Source organism: Toxorhynchites rutilus, chromosome 2 (genome assembly GCF_029784135.1).
Source record: "Toxorhynchites rutilus septentrionalis strain SRP chromosome 2, ASM2978413v1, whole genome shotgun sequence".
NCBI classification, from domain to species: domain Eukaryota; kingdom Metazoa; phylum Arthropoda; class Insecta; order Diptera; family Culicidae; genus Toxorhynchites; species Toxorhynchites rutilus.
In genome coordinates this window covers 206,230,495-206,254,280 of record NC_073745.1, presented here as the reverse complement: position 1 = coordinate 206,254,280, position 23,786 = coordinate 206,230,495, and the positions used below count along the sequence as shown (strand labels likewise).

Here is a 23,786-nt window from a genome sequence, read left to right as displayed (position 1 = left end):
AGCGATGCAATTTCATTCTCAGTTGTTGGCGGATCAAAAGCAGATAGGTAGATCCAGACCAAATTGTCAATCAGTTGAATGGTTTTGAGGTGTTGATTCATAGGCCTAGTTCCACAAACCCTCACCGGCTTCGAAGGAGTACTGATAGGGTTACCACTATCCTCACGTCTACGTTTCGGTTTACTTTTGCCGATAAAGTTGATACCGCGTCACTCAGCTTTGCAACTTCATTTTTCAGAGATGAAAACGCTTTTGATTCAGTAGTTCCGCTCATTTTGTTGGTCATGATGCTCCGGAATGTGCCATTGGTGAACAACTCAGAACAATTGTCACACATCCAGAAGACGTTATTATTCATGAAGAAACAACTCTTCTATTGGAGGAAAACGGAGAAGAAGAAATCGTTTTTCAACGATGACTGATCACATATCGTTGTAATTTGGTAACGATTGTAAAACCAATCGATGAATTTGTGCATTCAAAGTGCAAAAAAAAAACGTCTATTTTAAAATACGAATTTCAATCAGAATTCTTTATTCTCGGGACTCTGAATGAAAGTGATCGGCTGTCATCATTACAAAATACAAAGAATTTTCGATATTGTTTCTATATTTATTAGATCCTCCCTCACACATACTCAAAGTTACATACAAAAATTTGTTCCTTAGTATCCCTTTTAAATATTTGTGCCGTCATTAGACATTATGCATCTTAAGTTCAATCCTCGCATCTAAAATAAATAAATACATTAATAAAACTCAACATTAAATACTCTTCTGATTCTACACTTCGTAGTATAAACTAGTCTAAATATCTGTTAACCTATTTCGTAAAATTTGTGATTTGGTAATCGGTCAGGTCTCGCCATGTGATATCTGCGTCGTTGTTGGTTGTTGTGTTCCGTCGCACCTTGGAACCACTCCGGAGGATGAATTCTGAGGAGGAGAGAGAGAGAGAAAAAAAATATAGGAGGTTGTGTCCAAGATACGACCGCATTGTTGACGTAGAACTACGCTTTTATATTATAAAGGTCGCTTGTTTAAACCTTCGGATATTATTCTATAATGCTGTGAAATTTTAGAAACAACTGCTTAGTAGAACAATCTCTGAAATGTTTTTTTGACGTAGAACTACGTCTTTCATTAAGGGTGCCAAATCAGAAAACAGGTCACGTTTTTATGAAATAAAGTTAACGTTAATAACTATTTTTGTCGGGAACGGATTTTGGAGATTTACATACTAAACGAATCGGAAATTCCGTAAGATTTGTTTAATGCTTGTGTATAGCATCATTAGAATCCTCTGGTTTGTAGATGGTTGAAATTCATGAAAACTTTAAGCATTTCCATTTTCCCATACATTTGTTCTGTCCATTTGTGTGCTTTCCCGAACAGAGCTGTCAATAACGAGCAACTTATCGTCGACCAACAGAGGGGAAATCGTAGGATTGAAAGTCTCCGTGAACAAAGGAAAAGGTAGAAGAATGAAGGGGAATACTTGCCTAAAGTATAAACAGTCGCTGAGGCAAACTTTCATTCGGCATCGGACTGTTGAGCAATCCAGTTCACTTTGCTTTCGCTGCGCTTCGATCTAAGATTGGACCCCACCAGTGGTAATCCAACTTGTATATCGTCGTTTGGTTTTTCTGTTCGTTTTTCGCGTTATTCGTATCGTGTGTTTTGTTTTTCGCGTCATAAATTGGACGCTTCGCGTAGTGTGTGATGAGCAAGAAGAAAAGGAAGGCTGGCTCGAGTCCTGCAAAAAAAAAACGAACGCATTGCCAGGGGCAATAAAATTTCGATGTAAGCGTCATCTACTGCTGCACGCGATGTTGGTGCAGTGCAAAGCGCTCGCACTGAACCGAGCCTTCGCGAGTGTGACACCGCATCGAACAACAGCTCCCAAATCAAATCAAGCTCCCCCCGCTGGTGGTGAAGGCGGCCGCTCTTGACAAAGTCATCAGCGAATTCGCATCGATGGGTGTTACAGCAGAGAACAAGCTGTGTGGCATAATTCAGTCTTTTTCCAAGCTGTTAACATTGTTTGTTTTCCGTCATCATAAGGGCTTCGTTGGTGCCTTTGAGAATGCATCAATGTATTAAACTGACGTTATGGCGAAGCAGGCGGTAAGGTTGAGCGCCAAAAAATTATTTGGGGCATACCATGCATCTTGAATGTCTTACTGGAATGTTATAAGTTATTTGGGTTCGCGTGCCAATCGCAAAACTGCCTGCAACTAGGATTGCATTTGCGCTAATATTGATCATAATGAATCATTGCTACTGTTTTCGAGGTTGTTATTAACAAAAAGAGTTTATTTCGCTTGTTTAGTCACCAAGAAAGTAAATTTTTATTATATAAATCGTTTATTTTTACAGGCTCAGTTACATTAGTTTAAAGGAGCCGAATTCTTAAATATATGTTTTAAAATTATACATAAATAATTGTCCTAACACTATGGTTGGTAAGGTGGAAAACCGATTACTCGCGGTTTACTCGAGTTTAGAGGGTGACATATTCTTTCAGGAAAGGGATGGGATATAAGGGAATTGTTACAATGTTGATGATCACACTCGATTCTTAAATCTATTCGTATATCTATTGTATATTAGTATATTGTAGTCGATATTGCGTATGACCTCACGAAGAATATTGACTGGAGAAAATTTGCAGAATTAATATCTGAAGCAATCATTTCGATGCATGAACTTCCTCCCCTTGAAGAGTATAATTTTATATCAAGTTTGATTTACGATAGCGCACTTCAAGCTCAAAAGAAACGTGTACCGGCTACCACTTTCCGACGTCGTCCTCCATCATTTTGGTGGGACAAGGAGTGTTCAAAGGTCTACCTTGAAAAATCATCCGCTTTCAAAAAATTCAGGAAAACTGGATTAGTGGAATGGTTTCGAAAGTACCAAGCTCTAGAAGCCAAACTAAAAGGTCTGATTAAAGCAAAAAAGCGTGGATATTGGCGGAAATTCGTCAATGGTTTGTCAAGGGAGACCGCTATGAGTACTCTTTGGAATACGGCTAGGAGAATGCGTGGCTGGAACCATACCAATGAAAGTGAGGAATACTCTGACCGTTGGATTTTCAAATTTGCAAGGAAGGTTTGTCCCGATTCTGTTCCTGCACAAAGCGTCGTACGCGATATTCCGCTCCAATGCGATTATGAGAATTTTTCGATGGTAGAATTCTCAATTGCCCTCCTCTCATGTAACAATTCAGCTCCTGGGTCGGACAAGATTAAATTCAACTTGTTGAAGAATCTTCCCGACTTGGCAAAACAGCGTTTGCTGAACTTGTTCAACAAGTTTCTGGAGCTGAATATAGTCCCGCATGACTGGAGACAAGTGAGAGTGATAGCCATACGAAAACCCAACAAGCCGGCTTGCGATCACAATTCGTATAGGCCTATTGCAATGTTATCCTGTATTCGTAAATTGTTAGAGAAAATGATTCTACTTCGTTTGGACAAGTGGGTTGAAACGAACAATTTGCTGTCAAATACGCAGTTTGGCTTCCGCCGAGGTAAAGGGACGAACGATTGTCTCGCGCTGCTATCTTCTGAAATCCAAATCGCATTTGCTCGCAAAGAACAAATGGCTTCCGTTTTTCTCGATATCAAAGGGGCATTTGATTCAGTTTCCATGGAAATTCTCTCAGAGAAGCTTCATAATCGTGGACTTTCACCAATTCTGAATAATTTCCTGTACAATTTACTGTCAGAAAAACACATGATTTTCTCTCATGGCAGCTCGAAATCTTCTCGTTACAGTTTTATGGGCCTACCACAAGGCTCCTGCCTAAGCCCCCTCTTGTACAATTTTTACGTCAATGATATGGATGATTGTCTAACTAGAGACTGCACGCTGAGACAACTTGCAGACGATGGAGTTATTTCCATCACGGGTACTAATCCCGTCGTTCTGCAAAAGTCGTTGCAAGATACCCTGAACAATCTGTTCACGTGGGCCCTCAAGCTGGGTATCGAATTCTCTACGGAGAAAACTGAAATGGTCGTTTTTTCTAGGAAGCACGAACCCGCCCAATTCCAGCTTCACCTATCCGGCAAAACGATCCAACACTCTATGTTTTTCAAATACCTGGGTGTATATTTTGATTCTAAGTGTACCTGGGGGAGACACATTGCGTATTTGAAACAGAAATGCCAGCAAAGAATCAATTTTCTCCAAACAATTACCGGAACATGGTGGGGTGCCCATCCAGGAGACCTCATCCAGTTGTACAAAACAACGATATTATCAGTGTTAGAATATGGCAGTTTTTGCTTCCGATCAGCTGCCAGGATTCATATTCTCAAGCTGGAGAGAATACAATATCGTTGCTTGCGTATAGCCATGGGGTGTTTGCATTCGACACATACGATGAGTCTCGAAGTTTTGGCAGGAGTACCCCCGCTTACTCTTCGGTTCACAATTTATCCTACAGATTTCTCATCCGTTGCAAGATCATGAATCCATTGGTGATTGATAACTTCGAAAATCTACTCCAACTGATTCTTCAGTCATGTTTTATGTCTTTATACCATGAGTACCTTACCCACGACGTGCACCCTTCACCAGGCATCTCCAACCAAGTTTGCTTCCCATACTTTTGCAATTCCTCTGTCATTTTTGATCTGTCCATGCGACAAAAAATCCATGGAATACCAGATCACCTACGCTCCAATGTTATTCCGTCGATATTTTCGGAAAAATATGGGAATGTTGGATCTGATAAAATGTTCTTTACTGACGGTTCATACATAAACGGGTCCACTGGCTTCGGCATCTTCAATGAAAATTACAGTGCCTCTTTCAAACTCAAATATCCTTGTTCCGTGTATGTCGCTGAACTGGGTGCGATATACTACGCACTGGGGATCATTGAAACACTGCCCATCGACCATTATTTTATTTTTTCAGACAGTCTCAGCTCAATAGAGGCAATCCGCTCAATGAAAGTTGATAAACGCTCATCTTATTTCCTAACAAGAATAAGACATCTATTGAGTGTTTTGGTCGAAAAATTATTCAAGATTACCTTAGCATGGGTTCCCTCTCATTGCTCGATTCCGGGGAATGAGAAAGCGGACTCGCTAGCTAAGGTGGGCGTTTCAGAAGGCACACTTTTTGAAAGGCAAATTGCCTATAATGAATTTGTTCACATTCCTCGTCAGGACACACTCGTTAGTTGGCAGCGCATGTGGAGTGAAGATGAGTTCGGTCGTTGGTTACACACGATTATCCCTAAGGTCTCGACGAGTGCATGGTTCAAGGGATTGAATGTAGGTCGTGATTTCATTCGCGTGATATCTCGGCTTATGTTTATGTCGCAGCAAACAATGTTTGTGATTGTGGCGATGGCTACCACGACATCGAGCATGTTGTCTGGTCGTGTATCCGGTTCCATACTGCTCGCTCTCAGCTCTCTAGAGCACTGAGAGCACAAGGCAGACAATCGGAGATCCCCGTCCGGGATATCTTAGGTAGTCGTGATCCTGATCTTCTGCTTCATCTATACCTGTTCCTCAGAAACGCCGATGTCAACGTTTAATGATGTTTCCTTCGTTGTGTCCCCGTTTCATATCCCTCCTATCCGATCGATAAACTTTTACTTAGTCGCGGCAATACATACACACACTCTTTACAGATGCACGGGCCGAAGGTTGTGCAGTCCACTGATCATTCAACAAGAGCCAAAGGTTGTACCGCTCATGACAACTCTACACGAGCTGATGATTGCGCCGGCTAGTGACCATTCTATCCTGGATTCCTCGAGTCGAGAAAGACGCACCACGCTAGATATGGGGTACAGACTAGGGGGGCGTTGCTGATTAATAGTCAGCTGCATTCTAATAGGAAGTATCCCGTGTCGGGCACACGTACAGAGCATCGAAGACTGCAACATACCAATTATGAGAACACTTGTAATACTAACCTCGAGCCAACCGCGAGTAATCGGTTACATATTACTAACATAGTTGTAAGACAAAAATTGTCAAAATATTGGACTCCCGGCCCCGTCAGGCTAACGCCACATGTGCCTTAATAAAAAATATATTTTGGGAAAAAAAAAAAAATCTATTGTATATTTACATTTCAACTTATTTTACTGTTTATACCAAGGGGGCCAATCGCCAATGGATGAAAAGGAGGGTATAAGGACATAGGTACAATCACACACGAAGATCGATAGCTTTAAGGAAAACATATATTTGGGAAAACATATTAATCAAGGTCTAACCGAGCCAACACATCTCTCACCGGCACATTGGGCTGTCTTCCTCGGGCCCGAAGGGAGTTTTCTAAATTCGATCTGGCGACAAGATACACCTCGCACGACCAAACAACATCCTCGATGTCGTGATAACCTTGACCACAGACGCAGAGATTGTTGCTGGCAAGATTGAAACGAAAGAGAAGCGCATCTAACGAACAGTGATTGGACATGAGTCGGGAGAAGGTGCGAATAAAGTCCCGACTCAAGTCCAGACTTTTTGAACCACGGTTTGAGGCTAACCTTAGGGATAATCGAGTGAAACCACCGGCCCAATTCATCTTCGTTCCATTTGCGTTGCCAGTTAGCGATGGTATTTTTACGGACTAAAGAAAAAATTTCATTGAAGGCGATTTGACGCTGGTAAATGTCGCCTTCAATCGCACCTACCTTTGCTAATGAGTCAGCCCTCTCATTACCCGGAATTGAGCAATGTGAAGGGACCCAGACAAAGGTAATGACATAACAGCGTCTGGATAAAGCACTCAAAATTTCTCGTATTCTCTCAAGGAAGTACGGCGAGTGCTTTTCCAGCCTCACTGAACGGATAGCTTCGACAGAGCTAAGACTATCCGTTACAATGTAATAGTGTTCAACAGGTCGTGAGGCGACGCTGTCCAGCGCCCAGTGTATCGCAGCCAATTCAGCAATATACACTGAGCAAGGATTCTGAAGACTGTGTGAGGTGCTAAAAAATTCGTTTAACACTCCAAATCCTGTGGACTCATTCATAGAGGACCCATCAGTAAAGTACATATTATCACAATTGATACCCCCATACTTTGAATCGAAGATCGTTGGAGCGATCCTCGATCGTTGGTAATCTGAATATCCATGGATATCTTGCTTCATGGACAGATCAAAATGCACAGAGGAATTGATGTAGTCAGGGAAACAAACACGGTTGGGAATATACGAAGAAGGATCAACCTGCATGGAGATGAATTCATGATATGAAATCATGAATCCGGAGTGAAAATTTAGCTCGATCAGCTGCTCAAAATTTTCGATCACCAATAGGTTCATGACCTTACACCGGATGAAGAACCGAAGAGATAATAAATTGAAGCGATCTTTTAGTGAGAGTACGCCTGCCAAAACCTCGAGGCTCATGGTATGCGTTGAGGGCATACATCCCAACGCAATACGGAGACAAAGATACTGAATTCGCTCGAGTTTAATGAGGTGTGTTTTGGCAACTGATTGAAAACAGAAACTGCCATACTCCATCACTGAGAGAATAGTTGTTCGATACAACATTATAAGATCTTCGGGATGGGCTCCCCACCAGGTGCCGGTAATTGTACGGAGAAAGTTTATTCTTTGTTGGCATTTTTTACTCAGATACCTAATATGGGCTCCCAAGTACATTTGGAGTCGAACCAGACCCCAAGATACTTGAATGACATAGCATGAGTGATCGGTTTACCCAAAAGTTGAAGCTTTGGTTTTGCTGGTCTATGCTTCCTAGAAAAAAACCACCATCTCTGTTTTCTCCGTGGAGAATTCGATCCCTAGCCCAATGGCCCAGGTTGAAAAATTGTTCAAAGTATCTTGTAAGGGTCCTTGCAGGTCGGATTAGTTTGATCCTACGACAGACACCACTCCATCATCTGCAAGTTGTCTTAGGCTGCAATTTTGTGTAAGGCAATTGTCGATGTCGCTTACATAGAAGTTGTACAAAAGGGGGCTTAAACATGAGCCCTGGGGGAGGCCCATGTAAGAGAACTGACTTACTGCCGAATCTCCGTGAGAAAAGTTCAAATGTTTCTCACAAAGCAAGTTATATAACATATTATTCAATAGAGGCGGCAGACCCCGAGAGTGTAATTTGTCTGACAAAACCTCTATTGAAACAGAATCAAAGGCCCCCTTTATGTCCAAGAATACTGAAGCCATTTGTTTTTTTTTGGCGTAAGCCATTTGAATTTCTGAAGAAAGCAACGCAAGACAATCATTCGTCCCATTGCCCTTGCGGAACCCATATTGTGTATCTGAGAGTAGGCCATTCGTTTCAACCCAACGATCAAGGCGAAACAAGATCATTTTCTCCAACAATTTCCGTATACAAGACAGCATTGCTATTGGGCGGTACGAATTGAAGTCGGACGCGGGTTTTCCGGGTTTTTTAATAGTTATAACTCGCACTTGTCTCCAATCATCTGGAACAATATTATGCTCCAGAAACTGATTGAATAAATTCAACAAGCGATGTTTCGCCACATCAGGGAGGTTTTTCAGCAAGTTAAACTTAATTCTATCCGATCCCGGAGCAGAATTGTTACAAGAAAGGAGAGCAAGAGAGAATTCTACCATCGAAAACTCGGAATCAAGATCGTACCTATCTTGTGGTATACCTCGAACAATTTTTTGCACAGGTGCGGAATAAGGACAAACCTTTCGTGCAAAATTAAAAATCCATCGATGTGAATATTCCTCGCTTTCATTCGATGAAGAGCGATTTCTCATGTTTCGAGCCACTTTCCATAATTTTTTCATTGACGTTTCTCGTGATAAACCTTACGGAATTTCCGAAGGAAATTTACGGAATAATAACCGAAGGAAATTTCGCCAATAAGCACGTTTTTTCCCTATGATCAAATTTTTGAACTGATTCTCAAGGGCTAAATACGTTTGAAAATTTTCAGGGGTTCCACGTTTCCGAAAAGCTTTAAATGCGTTCGATTTATCTTGATAAAGCTTGGAACATTGGCTATCCCACCATGGATTTGGAGGCCTTCGACGAATAGTGGAGCCTGGGATGGGTTTCGTTTGAGCGCGAACCGCGCTGTCATATATCAAACGAGAAATGAAGTTATACTACTCCAATGGAGGTAAACCATCTCTGGAATTGATGGCTAGAGCATTCGCGTCCGCATATTTTTTCCAGTCAATGTGTCTTGTGAGGTCTTATGCCATGTTTATAGATTCTGAAGAATTCGACCCAATGGTGATGGAAATTTTGATTGGCAAGTGATCACTACCGTTGGGGTCCTGGATTACATTCCACTTGCAATCTAACGATAGTGAATTCGAGCAAAGCGAGAGGTCAAGAGCACTTGGTTTAGCAGGAGGTTTAGAAAATTTGTTTTTTGTTATCAATACCTTCAAACATTCACGTTTTTGACGTAGAACTACGTCTTTCATTAAGGGTGTCAAATCAGAAAACAGGTCACGTTTTTATGAAATAAAGTTAACGTTAATAACTATTTTTGCCGCGAACGGATTTTGGCGATTTACATACTAAACGAATCGGAAATTCCGTAAGATTTGTTTAACATGCCATACATTAGAATCCCCTGGTTAGTAAATGGTTAAAATTCATGAAAACTTTAAGTGTTTCTATTTTCCCATACATTTGTTCTGTCCATTTGAGTGCTTTCCCGAACAGAGATATCAATAACGAGCAACTTATCGACGATCAACGGAGGGGAAATCGTAGGATTTAAAGTTTCCGTGAACAAAGGAAATGAAGAAGAATGAAGGGGAATACTTGCCTAGAGTATAAACAGTGGATCTCGCTGAGGCAAACTTTCATTCGGCATCGGACTGTTGAGTAATCCAGTTCACTTTGCTTTCGCTTCGCTTCGATCTAAGATTGGACCCCACCAGTGGTAATCCAACTTGAAAATCGTCGTTTGATTTTTCTGTTCGTTTTCCGCGTTATTCGTATCGTGTGTTCTTCTTTCCGCGTCATAAATTGGACGCTTCGCGTAGTGTACGATGAGCAAGAAGAAGTGGAAGGCAGGCTCGAGCCCTGCAAAAAACGAACGCATTGTCAGGGGCAATAAAATTTCGAGGTAAGCGTCATCTAATGATGCAGGCGATGTTGGTGTAGTGAAAAGCGCTCGCACTGAACCGAGCCTTCGCGAATGTGACACCGCACCGAACAACAGTGAAGTTGGTGATTTCAACGCGTTGGTCAAAAATGTAAACGCCCAGACAGCAACCAAAATCAAGCTCCCCCCGCTGGTGGTGAAGGCGGTCGCTATTGACAAACTCATCAGCGAATTCGCATCGATGGGTGTTACAGCAGAGTACAAGCTGTGCGGCATAATTCATAATTTTTCCAAGCAGTTAACATTGTTTATTTTCCGTCTTCATAAGGGCTTCGTTGGTGCCTTTGAGAATGCATCAATGCATTAAACTGACGTTATGGCGAAGCAGGCATTGCGCCAAGCAGGTTGTGCGCCAAAATATCGTTTGGGAATACCAAGCATCTTGAATGTCTTACTGGAATGTTTTAAGTTATTTGGGTTCGCGTGCCAGTCGCAAAACTGCCTTCAACTAGGATTGCATTTGCGCTAAAATTGATCAAAATGAAGCATTGCTACTGTTTTCGAGGTTGTTATTAACAAAAAGAGTTTATTTCTCTTGTTTAGTCATCAAGAAAGTAAATGTTCTGGAATTTTTTATGTGATTAGGTTTTGCTTGCCAGTAGCAAAACTTCCTCCACTGAGGGTGACTGCTGCGCTTCTCTCGAGCATGAGAAAGTAATGCAACTCTTTTCGAGGCCAGTAATATTAACAGAAGCGTTTCTTTTGAGAATAGCGCAAAATGATGAGAAATGTTTTTATTGCTCCAATGTATGGCTCTGTATGCATGCTATGGTGAACGCTTGTTTGGCGCTTGGTTTACGCTTAGTTTGTACGAACGATATCTAGAGGTGCGATTCCTTTGAGGCAATACTAAATAACATGTAGCATGATATTTGATACTTGCAAGTGTTGTCATTGTTGTTGTTTACATGCGGTGCCAAAGATATATTGATGTAGTTATGAGATATGGAATAATGGTGCTGGTGCAACATGTATATAATCGACTGTAGCCGAGTCTATGTCGATTTCGAAAAAGGCCACCGGAATAGCCTTCGAGGTAAATTTTCAATGCATTGACATGAAATAAATTGCGACATACGATTGTTTTGCGAGGGCAAGAATGAATCATCAATCAATTATCGTCAACTGATTCTACAATGAAAAAATCATTTCAGAGATTATTCTACTATAGGATAATAACCGAAGGTATAAACAAGCGACTTATATAAAATAACAGCGTAGTTCTACGTCAACAATGCGGTCGTATCTTGGACACAACCTCCTATAATTTTTTTTACTATGAGCAAGTTCATGGGTCCAATAGCAGAAATGTTCATTGATTGATCTTCTAATCGACCCCATTGTATTTACCTATTACTGTAAAATTCCTAGTATTTCTAACAAAACTCATCATAATAATATCAGATTATTTTCAGACACAATTCTCGTTCAAGATTTTTGCAACCACTTGCAAATAGCATGTTTCTCCGTTACATGAAATAAATGTTTTATACAGAAAATATAAGAGAATAAAGACAGCCCTAAATCGGACAATTCTTTCCTCGAGTTCTGCTCTTATCAACACATTCGGCGATACTTTTTTATTGGTATAGATAGAAGAAGATATAGGAAAGCGTTTCATCGTGCGTAGAAAATATGGAAATTTAATTTTCCGAATTTTCCCTTTTTCCTTCAGAGTTTTCCGAAAAATTCCAATGGTCATGTTTGGTTAGAATTGATTAATTCTCGAGTTATGTAGAAATTTGAGTTTCATTTGTATGGCAGCCCCCCTTTAGACAGAGGGGTGGAGAATCTTATCACCATAGAAACATTTATTGCACTCTAAAACCTCTATATGGCTAATTTGGTTCCATTTGCTTGATTGATTCTCGAGTAATGCAGAAATTTGTGTTTCATTTGTATGGCAGCCCTCCCTTAGAGAGGATTCCATACAAATTTTGGTTTCATTCGCTTGATTAATTTTGAAATTTGAGTTTCATTTGTATGGCAGTCCCCCTTTAGAGAGAGGGGTGGATAGTTTAATCACCATAGAAATATTTATCGCATCCTAAAACCTCAGTGTGCCTAATTTGGCTTCATTTGCTTGATTAATTCTCGAGTAATGCAGAAATTTGTGTTTCATCTGTATGGTAGCCCACCCTTAGAGAGGGGGGTGGAGAGTCTAACCATTTTAACCATTTATGATAGAAACCACCTGAAATCACAATTTACATTATCATATGACCAATTTAAATTACGACTGTTTTTTTTAATGGGCGTATTCAAAGTCATTGGCTTTCAAAAAAATCGTATCTCGAAATCCAGAAATGTAAAATGAAATACGATGGGCTAGAAATAGTGAGTCAACAACTGGGAAGGAGTGTTAACAAGAGCTCTGGTCTTCACAAGTTCCTACCTCATGCCTACGCGGGTCATACTACCAGCCGAAACATGGAAACAGTTGGCTGCGCAGCCTGGATAATGTTGTCAATCCGACAACAGCAAAGTGTGGGGGTGTGACGCGAACACTGGCGCGGTAAAACCATAGCAAGGCGGTAGAGGAAATACTTTGCAAAACCCGAGCGTCTGTTTCCTCCAGGTTAGGGGCGGCTCAAAACGGCGTCTGTTCTCCAGGTTAGGGGCGGCTGAATCATCGTCCTCGTGTCAGTATGGGACTCTAAACAGTATTGGCACGACGGTCTACCAAAGGTGCGGCAACACACGCGCACACCAGCTGACCAACGAAATGGGCCTAAGACTTATCGACTTTGCCGCCTCCAAGAACATAGCCATTCGTAGTACCTTCTTCCAGCATACACTCCTACACAAGTACACCTGGAGGTCACCTAATCAGACAGAAACACAAATCGACCACGTTCCGAATGACTGCAAGCACTTCTCAGATATCATCGACATCAGATTCTATCGGAACGCTAACGTTGACTCGGATCACTACCTGTTGATGGTGAAGATGCGCCCAAAACTCGCCGTTGTGAACAACATTCGGTACCGACGCCCGCCTCGGTTGAATCTCGAGCGGCTGAAGCAGCCTGATGTCGCCGGAAATTGGGTGCGTTTGTTCGAAGCTGCGCTACCGGTAAAGGACGAGCTGAACGAAGCCCCTTGGGCAGTGCCACTCGTCAGAACGTGGAAAGACATCGACAGAAAAAGATGCAGCGTACCCAAATCTTCCGGGAGAAAAAGCGCTGTCTGGAGGAGGCGGAGTATGCAGAGTTGGAGCAGCTGCATCGGTCGCAGGAAACACGAAAGTTTTACTAGAAGCTCAACGCATCCCGTAAAGGCTTTGTGTCGCGAGCCGAGATGTGTCGGGACAAGAATGGGTGTATTCTGACGGACGATCGTGAAGGGACGGAAAGGTGAAAGCAGCAGTTCGACGTACATCTAAATGGTGGAGCGGAGGATCATGGCGGCGGGGAAAGCAATTTCGTCGGTGGGACAAGCGTGGAGGAGATGCCAGCTCCAACGATAAGCGATGTTAAGGACGCTATCAACCAGCTGAGAAACAATAAATCCGCTGGGAAGGATGGCATCGCAGCGGACCTTATTAGGATGGGCCCGGAAAAGCTGGCCATTTGTCTGCACCGGCTTTTTGTGAGAATTTGAGATGCAGAACAACTGCCGTTCGCTATGCTGCCTACAAAGTGCTATCCAAAATTATTTTCTGCCGACTATCACCAATTGCAAACAGATTTGTGGGAAGTTATCAGGCCGGCTTCGTTGAAGGACGGTCAACGACGGACCAAATTTTTACGTTACGGCAGATCCTCCAGAAAGGCCGCGAATACGGACTCCCCACGCACCATCCGTTCATCGATTTCATTTGCCTACTATGGGCTTCACAAGCAATTGCGGTCGAACAGACTGACCCAAAGTACAAAGTGCACACTATACAAGACGCTTATTAGGCCGACTGTTCTCTACGGGCATGAAACGTGGACAATGCTCCAGGAGGACCTGCGAGTGTTCGGGGTTTTCGAAAGACGAGTACTAAGAACGATCTTCGGCGGCGTGCAGGAGAACGGATTATGGAGACGAAGAATGAACCATGAGCTCGCACAGCTCTTCGGCGAACCCAGTATTCAAAAGGTGATTGAAGCTGGACGGTTACGGTGGGCAGGACATGTTACAAGAATGCGGGACAACTACCCTGCGAAGATGGTGTTTGCCTCAAATCCGGTAGGTACAAGACGATCAGGAACATAGCGAGCTAGATGGTTAGACCAGGTGGAGCGGGGTCTAGCGGCGAGCACGCGATGCCCAAGAAATTGCAGACCGACAGCCCACAACCGAGTGAATTGGAGAAATATTGTTCATCAGGACTTGTCATAAGACGGAAAGCCAGTTGAATAAAAAAAAAATTATGCTGATCATGTTCGTGAATTATTAGAAAAAGCATACTACTGCTGTATATGGTTACGATTTCACAAAGTATTGAAAATTAAAAAATTTTCAAAAATTCCTATCTTCATTTTGGTAAGTTTACCACGGCACCGCTGTTTGTCAAACTTTGTTAAATTGGAAGTCATTTCCAATAAAGATATACCAAAAATATCGAACATGGGGTGTTCTGTGATATAACAATTTTTTATATCAAATTCAATTTTTCAGTACGAATTTTTAATGTTATTTTTCCCAAATGTTTCTTTAATTTTACAATATTGTTTTTGTTTTCAGATGTTTCAATCAGACATCTACATTTTGAGTTACTTTTTTGAATGAAAGGTCAAAGATTTTGAATACGCCTTTTCAAAAAATCAGTCGTAGTGGTTATATGATAATGAAAACTGTTCGGAACTTTTGGGTAGCTTCCATTATGTATACAAAGTTTCAACATCACTGTAGTGAATTAATCGAAATAATTTCCGTAAATTTAACAGAAGTTATTATGACGTTAAATTTTCCCTGTAATTGTTTGTACATATAGTTTTAGCCTAATTTGTTTAGCAATTGCATTTATATTATATTTTACTCACGTTCAGTGCACAATTTACTCGTTTAAATATATTTGGTTTTTGGTATTCAATTCAATCTAATTCTGGATATCTATAGTAGCTTCAATTAAAGGACATTAAGTATAAGGTTAACTAAATGAAATGTGTAGGTTAAGAAATTCACCTGGTTGTAAAAACAAGATTCACTGAATTCGATTCAGTTTCGAAGCTAATTGATGAAAATCGTTATTACTTTTGATCCAATTCACTATGTAAATCCAATATTAATACAACAATAATATAAAAATTTCAGGTAAATTTCAAGACTTCGCTTTATCCAAACCTTCTCTATTGTTTTCTAAATTTGAGATGTATTATCTGTCAATCGATTATAATCCGTTGTTGATCTCGGGTGTTGTTGATGGAGTAGCTTGATTGCCAAAGGGCGTAACCGAAGAGGGTCGATGATTTTTCAAAATGACCTACAAAAACAAATTCCAATATGAAAAGCAACGGATAGAATGAAACATACATATATAATCATCCAACAGAGTTGAATAGTCACGCAAATGTAAGCAAGTGAACAATAGCTTGATTTGCACCCGAAGGGATAGACAACCGAATTGGGGATTTTCATCGATTACCCACCGGCAGGATTCCCCACACCACATTACGAGATATCATTTCTCAACTCAACCCAAAAACGAAAAGATTTATGAAGCGAATTACTCTTCTCTTGTACTTTATTCAGATTAAGCTAGAAACACAAATCGTTGAGCATACTCCGTCTGTTTGTTTGCATTTAAAGTGTTCCATAGCTTCTCTATTGGCAAAAAAGGACACACCCTGTGAGCAAAACCCACCGTCATCTTTCACTCTTCGCATTCTTGCAACCGTTCGGATTCCCTCCTACAATTTAATTCAGCTGCTCCAGGATTTAGTTTTTAAGTTCCCTTGAGGGTGATTTTATGCTACTCAACTCGAATTGCGAACCCTTTGAGAAGCTATTAAAATTAATAATCAACCAGATTGGCGAAACTATTGATATATAAAAACCAGCATTCGAGATTGTTCTCTAGGATCGATTAAAGTGATTGTTATAGTACAGATGAGACGCTTAATGACATCGTCTTTTGATCACGACCATATCCATTAACAATACTCTTCTTTTTAGTGGTTCCGTTTTAGGAATAATTGCTTTCTGCAATGAATTGGGATTCAGATTTGTCATACGAAAGCTCCGAGCGTCAGTCGAACTATTGCTCTGTTACGGACATCGTGATAACCATTCCTAGCACTGTATATCTTTCCAGGGTACAATAATGTTCACTCATGTGAATTGCCACCAATTGTTATGCTTATGCAGTATGTGGCACCCGTTCGATTTTTTCAAACAATCATCGTCCCTAAGCACCTTTCTACATGTTTCCGGATTGCTTCCGGTACCTGGTAGAAGCTCAGCTCAACCCAACCCATCTTTATTTATTGTCAATTGAACAAGTAATTGAAACATACCATCATACCACCTTTATCCTGTTATCGAATTTTCCGACTTCCCTCCGGTCATATTTGGTTGCCCTTTTTTCCTTCTTTTGAAGATTCACTTCACTGTAGCTGTAAACACTTTTGTATTCTTTTCGATGTCGTTTATGTGACTGCTGTTGAATAAATTCAATAGAATTGGGCAAGGGAATGGTCTGTAAGAATATGAAAACATGTTTGAGTTCTACACCCAATCGTACAGTCTTTCAATTCAGCAAAAAAAAAGATGAGCTTTAGGGGATAAAAATAAGATAAAAAGAATTTATAGATACAACCGCCTCACGCCATTCTCATGTATCCTATGGGGATATATCGCAATATGATGTGGTTAGACATTCCTCTGATGCACACTCCGTAATAGCTGCTAATTTGCAAAATAGATACTTACGATAAGCACTACTCGAAAAAATGTATGGCTTTGTAATCATTGGAATGTGTGGTGTTCAATTAGTACCAATGATGTTTTACTCTAAAGAACAAACCTATGTAGTTTGAACCACTGTTCTCACTACCTTCATTGAATTAATAAAAAAAACATACATTGTGTTGCATTCAGACCAAAAAAAGGGTTCTTGGCGTAAAAATTTATTAGGAATAGCCAAACACTCAAAATCGGCTAACGGGATATCGCTATCACCTTACTGTGTGGAGGCGATCTGGCGTAGAGGTAACATCCATGCCTCTCACGCTAAAGGTCACGAGTTCAATTCTCACTCCCGACATTCTTCCAAAAATGGAAGTAAAAAGTGACGAGCCAGCCAAATGAGTTGAAAATCACTATAATACAGATAAAGAAAAAAAAATAACCTTACTGTATGTGTGCTTCTTAATTGAGGTGCTCAAAATGAAAGGGGTGGAGGTGACATCATCGATTTCTCTACATCGACTATCTCTTTTGGTCATAACTTAGCTGCAAACACATTCCCAGCTGTATTTCACAGTGTGGAAGATAGGTCAGAACATCATCTATCGGATTCTATAGCAAACTCAAATTGGAACGTTTTTGCAGTTGAGTTATTAACTAAAGAAAAAGTTAATGAGAGAAATCGATCAAGTAACTTACACCCCTTTCATTCTGTGCCCCTCAATTCATTGTTTCTTTTCAGCAACTATACTCAACCAGCGGCCGCATATGGTCCGACTCTTCTGGTTGGCCCATCTGATGTCACTTTATTTTTAAAAAATTTGTATGTGTTAAAATTACAAGAGCTCTAGAATGTATTACCTATTTTTAACGTAGGATGTCTTTCAGTAATTGTGCCATTTAGAAAACAGAGCACGTGAAATAGAAATAACAAATCCAGAATTCGTTCTACGAACAATGTGAATAGAAAATAAATATTACAATTTAAGCTCCGCCCGTATAAATAAGCTAATCCTGAATGCACAGCATTCTCGACTCATCAGACATCCAGTTTGCGACCAGACGGCAGCGAGGTTTTCCAAATAGCTGAGAGTTCAGTTTGGTTTTTCATAATTCAAACCAACGCACACATTACCATGCCGGGGTTCGGTTTCGATTTTCGCTCTACTCGAGGGACTTTTCGTCATTTTTTACGGCCCGCGACACCTTTACCAATCCGTATTTATGTTGTGTTGTGTTATCGAACGATGGAACAGCTCGATGTTTCTGGATCAAGCATCATCTGACACTTCATCGAAACAAGCTACGGTCTAGAAACATTTCCTTATACAACACAGTGGTAGCCACAAAAACGCGATAAATACACCAAGGGATTCGACCGATGCACCGAGAGCAGATATGAATCCAAAGCTGAACACGGAGCCAATAATCACGCCATACTTTTTTTTCGGACACTTTTCTTTCAGTGTAGTTTATGGAATATTTCACTTATCAATGAAATATTTCACTTACATGACAGATGGCAGATGTTTCCAAGAAAGTTCGTGAATTTTCAGACAACGTAAATAACATCGAAGTAAGCTTTCCTTGTTTTAGATATAAGTCTCTTTTCCTGAAATAAACAATCGGTTTTGTTGTATTACATGAATTTTTGTTTTACTGGCTTCATCTTAGTGTCCGAAATTTAACGTAGACAGGTTTTATATTTGATATTTGTTCATGAAATTTAATGAATTTTCTTATAATTTTCAACAATTTTTTTTATTGATTGAAGTTGGTATTAAGATAAAAAAGGTTTTCTAGTTTCGCTACGTTTTGTATTAACCCACATGTCTTCGAATGTTTCGTAACGTAACTCCTAAACATATGTCTTTTCCATAACTGTGGCTAAAAATAATAAAACATACAAAAATTCGAAGTTTCGAAAATTCCCAAAAATTCGATGTTCCACAAAGTTCGTCAAAAATAGTTTTACCATCTTGCCCATTTTTTAAATTTTCTGCATGACTTCTATTTTGTATGAAAAAAATTTAAAAAAAATTTAAAAATATATATTTTAGATATTGCAAATTGAATTTTTTATTTTGTAAATAAAAAAAAAGAGTACTAATTTTTTTTCTCAGTGTAATTTTTTTCGTATACAACCATCAATACTCTATAACTCTTTCTAAGACACTATTTCGGTACGACTCATAGTTTTTGAGATATAAATTATCAAAGATTTCTCTTACTCAAATCGATACGCCCTTTTCAAAAGTTCCGCTTGAGTCAAAAAATTCTCAATTGCTGTGAAAAACTCATATTTCCTCCAACCCAAACGGAATACAAACTTCCATTCGAATCAGAAATACATGTTTTAAAAATCTGCATTTTTAGGACGATTTCATTTGGAATTGCTGCATGGTGAATTTCGACTTAAACACTTCACAAATTAAATTCTGACTATAAATTTTCCTTTCCATTATCTTGTTCGAAAATTACCCAAAAATGATTGATAACATAATGAATTTGACATACTTATAAAACATTTGAGTATTTTCCTAATAACATGGGTTTTCAATTATTTGATTTAATCATTCAATTTTGACGTAGGATTACGTCTTTCGGGAACATATTGGGGTACAAATTGAAAATCGAAAATCGAGCACATCGTAAAAATTGTCCAAATTCAAACGCTTATTGCTCAGTCATTTCAGGATGGATTGATGAAATTTTTGCGTCTATCGATTTCGGTACTTCACAATTTTTCATATTGAAGAAAATAATATATTTCATGAAACTAACTATCGAACAATTGAAAAATCTCAACCCCTATCTTAACGGAAATACCCACCTCTGATTGGTCGAATTGACGACACATGCGGCGGGTCCTTAACAGAGACATCAAAACCAAGCTGCCTGGGGGAAATTGGCGTTACAAATACATGAAAGTAGGGGGAACTTTTGTTCCTACCGAAATGTGTTCCCTAACAGAGATATTAAAACCAAGGTGCCCGGGGGAAATAAGCATTGCAAATATATGCAAGTCGTAGACATTTTCATATTGCAAGAAAGGTGAGTGATAAAATTAATTATAGCAAATAAAATTTAAATTTGGAACTCTAATGTTGGTTGTTTCGTAAAATTTCATATCAATGACCGATCGTCTATTGTGGAAAATTTAGCACAAGTGTAAGTGTAGAATTGTATATGGTATCAGTTGTGTTAAAAATGACTTCATATATGAAACGATTTATTTCAATTTTCATAAATAAAAACCAAGATGTGTTCCCGCTCGAGAACGCGTCGTTTGGTTTAAGCTGTATGTTTAGTGTGTTCATTTTCACCCAAGGAAAATTTATACGGCGAGAAAAATTGGAAACGTGAAGAAATATTAGAAAAAGTATCATTTGCTCTACATATAGTACATATTAGGTGTTGTTAGTCCAATTAAAATTCGCATTGGGTTGAATAAACACTCAGAAAGTAAACATTATAAAAGAAAATTACCTTTTCCATTTCAAATATGTTTTCTCTATATTGAAATAACATGTTCTGACGATCTGATTATTAATTATCTTATATTACATTGGTGAGTTTTTTTTTCTTTACTTCATTCATACATATCACAGGAGGCATCTCGTCTAGGATCACAGAGGTATCTTTTATCTCTTCGGTATCTCTTATCTGATACGCACCATCCAACGACTGTTTACCATCCTTCTGTCATCATCACTCGGTAAACACTGGTGGAGTGATCAAACAATTCCCAACAACCAGACAAAACGGCCGTTTTCAGGGCCACCAAATCCTTATCAAAGAGTTTAACGCTGCTATGCTTCAAACATATCCAAAATCAACAGATAGCCTCACAGAATCCTACGTCAACTATGCGGTCGTGTCTCGGACACAACCCTCCTGTGACTTTTTTTTGTTTCTGTTAGTAAGTGTCCACGACCAGTGGGCTTCTTGTCTGAGCCTTCTGGTGTGGGGGACAGTGGAGGGTAAAAAAAGAAAAATATATAAAATATATAAAATTTTGAACACACCTTTATCTCTGCTGTCAAAATAATACTGCGTATTCCATTATCTTAAAAAATCCAATTTGACCGCCACTATAAATGGCATTGGTTTAGTCCTACGTCTCTCCGGTTATGTCCCCGACATTACCCACCCGTCTTTTTATCCCATCCGTTTTATTTTTATATTATTAGGCTCATCTAACAATTCAGCTGTAACAGAGCCGAATTTATCGTGTACATTTTTCTCATGTTGTATATTACACAGTAGCCATTTAGGCGTAAGAGTATCCTATCTCATCGATATATATTTTTATCTATTATTCTCTACCGAAAAACGTAGTACTGCGGCAAAAAAATATATCTATTGAAGAGAAAAATTGTTTATATTTTGTTTTAGAAGGAACATACAACTATTTGTGTACCTTGTGCGGCAGGACAGGTACTCTGTAACATAGAATAGAAAGAAGCAAAACGATGGAAAATTTGTTTGTATTTGTATGGTTTGCATGCCAGTTGAAACATGGGATAAAGTCATGCTAACCTTTAAAAAACTTTAATTGCAAAATGTTACTTAAATCCAATGATTTAGATTTTTCACAACTGTATGCTCTATTGAATATTCTCATCTTTCAAATAATAGCAACATAATCGAACTACGTCCTACGTACTTTTTGGAGTAGAGCCAGTTTAAGGCAAACAAAATCCGAATTAAAAAAAATTCAATAGTTCGTAATTCTATCATTGTTGAAATTCAACCATATGCGCAGAAGGATTTTTTTATAAAATATGATCTTGAAAGATTTCGAATATAAGTATTTTTTTTTTATGTAAAAAATGAGTTTTATGGCTTAAGGTGGATACCATAAAGCAAATGCATATTTTATGTTCACGAACAAAAAATATTTGTTGATATAACAAGTATATAAATAACCGAGTCGTATTAGCAGCAGGTCAACAACTTTTAAATTGTTTAACGAGCGAAAATCCCTATTCAGTCACTCTAATACCCACAAATCGATTCGAAATCGAAAAAAATCTACAGTGTTATGGTAAGAAATAACTGTGATCTGTATAACACACAGTCTGTTTGGAACGATTACTGTCGACATTTCACTAGCTCAGGACAACATATTCTACACTACCAGATTCAAAAAATTTTGAATTCGTAGATACACACACATACCACATTAAATATGTCTGTTAAAAATCTAAATAGAGCGAACCCCAAAGCAATCTAAAACCATTCACTAGACTAAAAAGGCATCTAAAGGGTGTGTCACATCAAATTGCATCACGGAAAAAACACGGATCCTTTTGAAAATTTTAGACAGTAAAATAAAAACTATTAAACAACTTCTGGCATTTTCTTTTTATTCATACTTCGAGCCCAAGCCCGTATGCTCGCACCTTCCTCTTTACCTCGTCCATAAGGTTCTGTACAACGTCAGGTTGTAGTTTTTTTTGAACAGAAATCCATTTTCTCTTGAAGTCCGCCTCCGATTTGACAACTTTTGGGTTCTTCCGGAGGGCCTGCTTCATAATCGCCCAATATTTCTCTATTGGGCGAAGCTCCGGCGCGTTGGGCGGGTTCATTTCCTTTGGCACGAAGGTGACCCCGTTGGCTTCGTACCACTCCAACACGTCCTTTGAATAGTGGCACGAAGCGAGATCCGGCCAGAAGATGGTCGGGCCCTCGTGCTGCTTCAATAGTGGTAGTAAGCGCTTCTGTAGGCACTCCTTAAGGTAAACCTGCCCGTTTACCGTGCCGGTCATCACGAAGGGGGCGCTCCGCTTTCCGCAAGAGCAGATCGCTTGCCACACCATGTACTTTTTGGCAAACTTGGATAGTTTCTGCTTGCGAATCTCCTCCGGAACGCTGAATTTGTCCTCTGCGGAGAAGAACAACAGGCCCGGCAGCTGACGAAAGTCCGCTTTGATGTAGGTTTCGTCGTCCATTACCAGGCAATGCGGCTTCGTCAGCATTTCGGTGTACAGCTTCCGGGCTCGCGTCTTCCCCACCATTTTTTGCCTTTCGTCGCGGTTAGGAGCCTTCTGAACTTTGTATGTACGCAGGCCCTCCCGCTGCTTGGTCCGCTGGACGAATGAACTTGACAAATTCAGCTTATTGGCGACATCCCGGACCGAACTTCTCAGATCACGTCTAAACTGCTTAACTACGCGCTTGTGATCTTTTTCACTGACGGAGCATCCATTTTTGCCGTTCTTCACCTTCCGGTCGATGGTTAGGTTCTCGAAGTATCGTTTTAGTACTCTGCTGACCGTGGATTGGACGATTCCCAGCATCTTACCGATGTCCCGATGTGACAACTCCGGATTCTCGAAATGAGTGCACAGGATTAATTCACGACGCTCTTTTTCGTTCGACGACATTTTTCCAAATTTACGAAAAATTTACAGTGAAGCATGGCTAACGTGATCTATACACTCTTATCTGATTATAAGCGAAAGCTGAAGATATAATTCCTAAAAATTAAATTTCTACAGCGTTTTTTCCGTGATGCAATTTGATGTGTCACACCCTTTACAAAAAAAAAAGCAAATTAGTGATTATTAACATGACAGGAACATAAAAAGCTGCTCAACTTGCTCGTGCGTAAACGGAAGCTCGTCGATGCGTTCAGAAAACCACAAATTCACTGACTGACTGCTCATTTGCAGGTGGTTACACCACTCTCCAGAGTTTTCCGGGGTTCAACTTGTGTGTCGTTAGGGAGGAACACAACAGCAGCATTTCGTCTGCAGAGGGGTGGAAGACAGAGTACAGAGATTGGAGCCGGCAACCCAAGAAAGACCAAATTACAAA

The 23,786-nt window shown here is 39.8% G+C and overlaps 1 protein-coding gene across 1 annotated transcript in view; it reads right to left on the bottom strand.

The window, feature by feature from the left end:
- Positions 1 to 620: 620 nt before the first annotated feature.
- Positions 621 to 23,786, bottom strand: part of LOC129769269 (growth hormone secretagogue receptor type 1-like) — a 233,770-nt gene continuing 210,604 nt past the window's right edge. Inside the window, exons 7-8 of the mRNA XM_055771394.1 lie at positions 823 to 935; positions 621 to 730 (exon numbers count right to left, since the gene is read on the bottom strand). Coding sequence (XP_055627369.1) covers positions 823 to 935 — 113 coding nt within the window. The 3' untranslated portion in view covers positions 621 to 730. The remainder of the gene's footprint in view (positions 731 to 822; positions 936 to 23,786) is intronic.